At 40.4% G+C, this 8,251-nt stretch overlaps 1 protein-coding gene and 1 long non-coding RNA gene across 19 annotated transcripts in view; one reads left to right on the forward strand and one right to left on the reverse strand.

The window, feature by feature from the left end:
• Positions 1–4,825, forward strand: part of LOC118941148 — a 63,494-nt gene extending 58,669 nt beyond the window's left edge. For all 12 annotated transcript variants that reach the window (XR_005037437.1, XR_005037442.1, XR_005037438.1 and 9 more), the window contains one exon: positions 4,546–4,825. This is a non-coding gene — a long non-coding RNA (uncharacterized LOC118941148). The remainder of the gene's footprint in view (positions 1–4,545) is intronic.
• On the reverse strand, positions 335–7,528 carry LOC110496088 (protein ENL). 7 transcript variants are annotated; one of them, XM_036952582.1, is made up of 3 exons: positions 4,195–4,590; positions 2,922–3,053; positions 335–2,852 (listed from the first exon to the last, which is right to left on the reverse strand). In XM_036952582.1, exons 2-3 carry the CDS (start codon positions 2,971–2,973, stop codon positions 1,843–1,845), a joined length of 1,062 nt encoding a protein of 353 aa, XP_036808477.1. In that variant the 5' UTR covers positions 2,974–3,053; positions 4,195–4,590; the 3' UTR covers positions 335–1,842. The 7 variants fall into 7 exon arrangements, with proteins under 7 accessions (XP_036808477.1, XP_036808476.1, XP_036808475.1 ...); XM_036952581.1 differs by having other exon boundaries at positions 2,901–3,053; XM_036952580.1 differs by lacking the exon at positions 4,195–4,590 and adding an exon at positions 7,344–7,528 and having other exon boundaries at positions 335–3,053.
• Between the last annotated feature and the right edge of the window lie 723 nt (positions 7,529–8,251).

Here is an 8,251-nt window from a genome sequence, read left to right on the forward strand (position 1 = left end):
AAATCAGAGTACTGTAGATAGCCAGAGCGAATTTACGAAAAGACCCAAATGTCCATTGAGAATGCACAACGACTATACCATTTAGCTAAACTAAGAATGACGGGAATAATCTTGTCAATAAACGCTGGGTAGAGTCGGGGAACTCGGCTGAGAGTCAGACTCTGCAGACGTCAGTATTACTTATGGATTGAGCTCGGTCCAATAAACGGTGTGAACATTCCACCACTGACTTTTTGATCCTGACCAGCCAGGAATAAATGTTTCTATCAAATCTTCCATTTATTCACCACATTCTGCTTTTAAGCTTTACAATAATACAAAATAAAGACAAAGCAAGTCATATTTGAGGTTTTATTGAGATTAAAAAAACATCAAAAACAAAGTTTGACATTTCACTTTATTACATGAAACTTTCTAAATATTTGCTCTCTCTAAAAAAACAGAAATTCACATTACCCTCAAATGAACGTTGGGGAGGTTTCACAGACCTGTTTCTGATCACAGAGATAAATACATAGGTAAAACTTATGGTATGTATCTCTATAGTTCTAACTGCATCTTGAAGAACATTGTATTAATCCAAGCAACAGACCAAGTTGAGAGACCAAGTTGAAAACATGAAACTAACAAGCTTTGGTCACAGGAACATGAATTCATACAAATGATAGATTCTGTTGTGTACCTCAATTACTATTTTTATATTACAGAATTTACGAAGTTGTAATGCAATATGAACTGTTGATATCATGGTCCAGCACATACTTAATTAAATAAACAAATACCAGACTAGATGAAGACATGTTTAACATACAATCTGAACATTTACACACAACATCACCCAGAGTCTGTGAAACCAAGCCATCCACTTCAGATGAAAGCCAAGTGATAAAAAACAAGTAAAAAGAGCTGACATAAAAAGTCTTAAAAAGAACTGTGAGGAGTGATGTTGAGTGAATTACAAGGATGATACTGGCAAACAAAACCATCACAATAGTGAATAACCATACATCTTCTAAGAGAAATCTTAAGGATGATGGATTGGAAGTTTACAGGTACCGTCTTGACTCCACAAGGTGAAGTATGCAATGAACCAAGTGAAAGAAAACAACTATGATTATGGTACAGTCCCAAATGGCACCATATTCCCCTTATAGTGCATTACTTTTGACCAGGGTCCATGGGGCTTTGGTCAAAAGTAGTGCACTTTATAGGTAAAAGGGTGCCATGATAGTGATACTAACAACATCTATATCGAAACAAAGATAGCTGGGACGGGGAAGTTGTTACATTCAAAGCTTTGGCAATTCAGGCAAATAAAATTAGAAGACATTAGCAATTCGAAAACTACAGAGAGATAAAGAGGAGAGATAAAAAACAAAAAACAAAATACTTAACTAATTCAATTGATTTAAACCATTTGAGCTTATTTGGACAAATCTGCACAGACCAATACAAGATTAACAAACCTCAATGAGAATATAATCAACTATAGGATGTGTATGGAATTAGAAACTGTATCAATGACAGTACCAGTGAAAAAATCTAAATGGGATAAGTCTGAACAGAATAATACAAGATTAACAACTGTCAATGAAATTGTCTTCACATCATTCAAGCTATAGATGACCAAGTAGATGACCAAGTACAAGTACAAAAAGTACTTTTCTTTTCCACAAGGTTTCCACGAAGGCATCAAACCATAAAAAATAACAGCAAGAGCAAACAGACACATAGGTTAGTTGAGAAAGCAAGAAAGAGCTGGGTAAGAGATAATAAAATGTTAAAAAAACATCTTACAAGATGCTACTGATACTCGTTCAGTCTGCTCCGCCCAGGTTCCTTTTACTTTACAACCTTTTTGATTGAGCCAGGCTTTCTGCCCCCCCTCTTAGGAACAACCACTTCTTTTTTCTTAATAGCTGCCACTACCTTACCAGGTTTACTAGCCTTGCCATGACGATCGCGTGGTTTAATTTCCTCTTCTTTGTCATCTTCTACTAGAGAAAAGACTTCATCCTCATTTCTCTGTGTATCTTCATTTTCCTCCTCTGAATCATACGCTGTATAATCAGCGTTCACAGACTTTCTCTTGCCTTTTTGCCTCTGGGCTTGGAAGGCAGCTTCATCGAACACATTTGCTTTACCGTTGGAGCAGCGGTAAAGCCTTACTATTGGAGAAACAGTGCAACCCTGTTTGGCTGAGGGTGAACTGTTGGACCTATCCGTCTCTGCTGCTCTCTTGGCTTTGAAGGAGCCTAAGGGGCGGCCACTCTTTCGCGGGGAATCATCTTTAGCGGGGGGCTTTGAAACTTTAGAAGTTGGAGGTGGGTTCGTCTGTAAGTTGGCACCTCTATCTGTTGATGCCTTGAGTGGACGGCCTCTTCTCCGTGGCTCGGCAGAGGTGGGTGTGGCGGGGGGATCCCTGCGGGGATGGATGCGCGGCCTTCCGAGCGGCTTCCACACTCTAGGTTGGCTTTTCAGTATCTTTCTCTCCTCTTCCTCCTCGGGTGACAGGTACTTCCTCGGCCTACCCAATTTTTTTTTTTGCTGAACTTTTTTGGGCCGGCCACGCTCTGCTGAAGCAGCATTAGGGTCAACCACTTTACGTGGCCTGCCCCGTGGCTGCTTGTCTAGTACCCTCAGTATCTTAGGTTTCTTGGAGCCTGATCCTTTGGGCCTACCCCTTCCCCTCTTAGGTGGTATGGGGCTGCCATTAGACAAGGCATCGGACTCCTCTTCACTACCAGTGGCATCCATTGCCCCTTCTTTCGACGCCATTGCCCCTTCTTCCGAAGCCGTTGCCCCTTCTTCCGACGCAGTTGCCCCTTCCCCTTCTTCCGACGCCGTTGCCCCTTCCCCTTCTTCCGACGCCGTTGCCCCTTCATCCGACATTGTTGCCCCTTCATCCGACATTGTTGCCCCTTCATCCGACATTGTTGCCCCTTCTTCCGACATTGTTGCCCCTTCTTTCATCTGTTTTCTTGCAACCTGGCTCCTTTCTTTCCTTCCAGCTCACTTCCTAGGAGGTCTTGTGAACTACTTAGGGCTTCCCACTGTAAAGGTCATATTGAGAAGGTTACAATACAAAACAAAATGTTCTTTGTGCACGCACCCCTTCATAAAACTGGCATACATGGGTATGAGAAAGTGTAGCTAGCATGTCTAGGCTGGACAATAGAATGAGTCAAAATTCCCCCAAGGATGAAACATGGCAAAAGAACGTTAGCTAAGCTAGAACACTCTTCTGAATGGAGTGACGCTTATAATTCCATTTATGTATCCCTTTTTATTTTACCACTACAATCTGTTCTTAGGACGAAACTGAAAAATAACTTGTGTAGAAAGTAAACATCCGCACCTCGATGGTGCCAAGTGTGAGTATGTCTGCATAACACGGAAGTAGTTCCATGAGTAATGTGTTGTGGTGTACATTTTAACTACCAACGTGGGCATTGCCAACAACAGCGAAGCAGGAGGCGTGACTTAGAACAATGTGAGTAGAACGGTCGGAAGGCGAGTTGGTGCCACGGTGCTCAATAGAACTATTAGGAGCGGGAAAAATGCCCCAAAATAAGGACTGTTTTTTTCGTGATTACTTCAAAACTACGGCAGACAGCTGGGACATATTTGTAATATTATGAAACTGGGCTCCATGGCGGATGCAATGAACTAGTTTTATCAGAAAAAGTATTGTTAAAAATGTAATGTGTCCAGCCTAACGTGTCTTGTAATATGCACATTGTAAACATACATTGTTTACTAATTGCAGTTTCTTCATTTTGTGATAGGTCACGTTGCAATTATGTATATGGAAAGGTGCAATTATGTATATGGAAAGGTGCACAATAAACAAAATATGATATGACAGTCTCCTCCATAAGTAAACTAAAGTTGATGCATTGACGCGACACTGAAATCTAGCTAGCTAGTATCCTGATTCAGTGACTGTTTTGGTTACTAGTAGCTAGTTAGCCAAATTTACCAGATGTTCGAAGTAACATCACATTCATCTTCTACGACCGGGGTGAACTAGCTACCGAAGTAAATTAACTTTAAAGTAATCTAGCAAACTACGTAGCATAACTACGTAGCTAGCTAATTATCTTTACAAAGCTAGCATTAGCTCGATCGCTTACGACAGCCCCGGATCTCAAGCAGGCTAAACTTGTTTAATGAAAATAGCACACGCCTCACCTTGGTACAATCCTTGCGTAGCTGGTGCTGTCTACACTTCTATCAGATATCGTTTGTCATGAAAGTCGCCAGATGTTTAATCGGCCTTTGTTGTAATTGTTTAGCTAGCTAGCGATTTGAATTTCAACCAGACGTTGTGGCGGGTGAAAGCTGATTTTCTATCGACTAAAGGGGAAGTGGAACAACGTTTTTAATTTCCGCTCCCTGAAATAAATAAGATGTTGTCTATGACCCCTGTTCTTTCACAAGACACTGATGACACTTGTGGAGAGTTATTTCCTTGAGCAATTATTATAAAATAAAAAAAATAAGCATAATAGCATCATATCTCTGATTGATTTCCTTTGAAAGCCTGGGAAAACGCTTGGGCTTCTTCTGGATGATCTGGACATGCTACAACACCAAAAGATGAATTACCGCCACCAACTGGAGGACGTTGAAAAAAACAAGGTAAAAATAAAACATGATAGGGAAAACAAATCCACCCAAAATAAAACAATAAAAACCACATTGACAAAACCAAAACCCCCAAACACCCACTTCTTCTATCCTTCAAATCCCCATATCTCCCTTCTTCTGACTATCCTAGTTAAATAAAGGTTAAATAATGTATTCATGTTTAATTCTCACCTGAGAGGCTTGTGACAATACTCCATGCAACTCCTCTGCCAAGAAGTCTTTCAGTCCCAGGAAACATTCCGTCGCATCCACAACAATGTCTATTTTCCAGGACTTCCTCTCCACCTTGGCAGTGCCATTAATCACCATAGCTATAAAGGCCACAAAGTCCACCTTCTGTACCTTTAACATATCTGGGTTCTGCCATTGAACGGTAACCCCTGCAGCCTTCAGTGAATGCCTATCCACCACCATGGACTACTCAGGAGCAGCATTTGAACCCTCAACCCTTTTAAATGCCCTAAGTGGGTGGGTCGCGAACAGGTGTCACTGGCGTGAAAAGCAAGCCCCCCACGCATCACGCCAATAGGGTTAACCCACTTGGTGGGAATTGCAAGGTGGCTCATTAGGGAGGATCACTACAGTATAGCTGAGAACTTTTACAGCTTCTGTATAAAATAATATGGCATAGTGAAAATATACAGTATATCAAGCACTACTTTTGTTATTTTCGCACAACTTGATTTGCTACCCCTTTATTTTCGCTACCTCTATATTTTGTTCTCATGTCTCCATAGACAGGAAAAAGATTGATGTATGGAGATTAAGGGAGATAAGAGGTATGTGGTAACATGAGTGATGGAAGCAGCCTGAATAAGAAAAATATATACAAATTGTATGTGTGTGTGTGCGCATGTGCATGACCCTGTACGTGCCTCTGTGTGGGATTTGGAGAAAAACAGGGAGAGAGCTTGAGAGACAATCCCAGAGAGACTGTGTGTTGAACCCGCTGCCCCCTAATACCCCTACCTGCTCCCTGCATGCTTTGCCATGGTTACGAGACAGTTAATGTGTTTTTCAGCAGGGGTGAGCTGGGTACTAATGTGTCTCAGTCTGTCTCCTCAGCAAATGGCACAATCAATATCAACTGTCCCAGGATGCACCACCACTAGCAGAGGGCCAGGAAAACCACCAAGCTCCCTGCAAGGCTGAATAATGTAAGGTGACTGAAATATTCTGCTTTTATAAAATGTTATGCTTTTTTGAAATGAAACAAAATACCTTGCTCTCCTTAAAGATTTTAGAATTAGTTAATTAGTTAAAATAAGAGTAATTAGAGACTCATTTTAATTTATTCAATTCATTTGTGTACAATATATTAGCACAATTTATGGCACAAGAGATTTATTTTTATGTAATTTATTTTTATTTTCAGTCAATTATTTTGATACGTACCGCCAGGTCCAAAATTATTGGCACACTTGATAACGTTGAGCAAAAAAAAGACTATAAAATAAATAATATTTGTATTTATTTTATTTTATTTCACCTTTATTTAACCAGGTAGGCTAGTTGAGAACAAGTTCTCATTTGCAACTGTGACCTGGCCAAGATAAAGCATAGCAGTGTGAACAGACAACACAGAGTTACACATGGAGTAAACAATTAACAAGTCAGTAACACAGGAAAAAAAAGAGAGTCTATATACATTGTTTGCAAAAGGCATGAGGAGGTAGGCGAATAATTACAATTTTGCAGATTAATACTGGAGTGATAAATGATCAGATGGTCATGTAGAGATATTGGTGTGCAAAAGATCAGAAAAGTAAATAAATGTAAACAGTATGGGGATGAGGTAGGTAAAATTGGGTGGGCTATTTACCGATAGACTATGTACAGCTGCAGCGATATACTGCTAGCTCGAAATACTGAGCTATTGTATGCTCAAAAACATTTGAAAATTATGTTATTTTATTGTTCAGAGAAATACATTTTGTTTAACAAGTAATATATATATTTTTTAAAGATAGGGGTCAAAATTATTGTCATTGTCATTCCTCCATTCAGAATCTTTCCAGATCCTTGATATCCTTTGTCTGTGTTTATGGACTGCCCTCTTCAATTCAAACCACAGGTTTTCAATGGGGTTCAAGTCAAGAGACTGAGATGGCCATTGCAAAATATTGGTTTTGTGGTCAATTAATCATTTATTTGTAGATTATGTGTTCTTGGGGTTAGTGTCTTGCTGGAAGAGCCACTTGCAGCCAAGTTTCAGCCTCCTGGCAGAGGCAACCAGAGCTGCGTGCGAATACCCATACTAACATACGTATACTGCACACTTAATGAGTATATACTACATAGTTAATTTTAGTATACTGTACACGAACAGTATGCTTTCAGTTGAGCGTACTGTCTCTTCACTTGTCTAAATTGGAAGTTGATGCTGTTGCTATGCAACCTCTTGCTAGCTAGTTAGCATAACAAATGACTAGCTAAACATTTTACAATTTTGGGTGTGTTCTTAAATTCAATCTGGAGTGAGTGCACCAGTGAGCCAGAGTGCACTTGTAAATTCAGAGTTTAGTCAGATTGCCTGTTAGTAAATTCAGAGCTTTCGCTCTTGGAGCGCACACTGGACACTCCAGCCTTTGGCTTTCTGATCTTCTGGCAGTCAAGCACCCAAGCTAACGTTGGCTAGCTTGCTAGCTACTTCCAGACACAAATGAGACCACTCTGACTATTTTACTCGCCCTAGCAGAGCTGGTTAGGCAGTTTTCCAGAGCGTTGGTGACTGTAACTGTGACTGTAAATTACGCTCTTTTGCTGAAGTTTACTGACACCAGCCATATTCAATGGGGGTTGAGCGCTCATAAATTCATTACACTCAGAGGAGAGTGCTCTGAAATCAGAGTACTGTAGATAGCCAGAGCGAATTTACGAAAGGACCCGAATGTCCATTGAGAATGCACAACGACTATACCATTTAGCTAAACTAAGAATGACGGGAATAATCTTGTCAATAAACGTTGGGTAGAGTCGGGGAACTCGGCTGAGAGTCAGACTCGGCAGACGTCAGTATTACTTATGGCTAGGATGCTGGGATTGAGCTCGGTCCGATTCCGCTGTGAGTTATCTGGCACAAATGTATTATTTGGGGCTCGGGCTGATTCCGGTGAGAGTTTACTGGCCCAAATGTATTTCTTGGGGCTCGGCGGATTGGGACCACTCTATGGCAGATGAGGGCTGCTTTAAATAATTAACATTTCATTATTCATTTTTCCATGTTTTCTAATTGTTTCTGTGATCAAAAAATACAATTAACATTTAAATGAAATTCTTTAAGAGTCCTGTGTAGTATTTTAGAATTTTGATACTTTGTGCAAGGCAATTGATAAGCATTAAAAACTTTGTGGATGGAGCCTCCCTGTAACATCTGCTTCCAACTCACTCTCAAACACGTAGATCCCCTGAACGCAGCTCACTCTCCAGATCCCAATCACCTGAATTTTGATTACCTGTTCACACACTTGTATGTCATTATCACACATTATATAGTTCAGTTCTTTGCATCCCCGTCATTGTGAGGTATTTTTTGTTTTGTGACACACTTCTATTCGGAGCTCTGTTTTTCCCGTGATTTACTCCTCCTGTGTATGAT

The sequence above is a fragment of the Oncorhynchus mykiss genome, chromosome 18 (assembly GCF_013265735.2).
Source record: "Oncorhynchus mykiss isolate Arlee chromosome 18, USDA_OmykA_1.1, whole genome shotgun sequence".
NCBI lineage: Eukaryota > Metazoa > Chordata > Actinopteri > Salmoniformes > Salmonidae > Oncorhynchus > Oncorhynchus mykiss.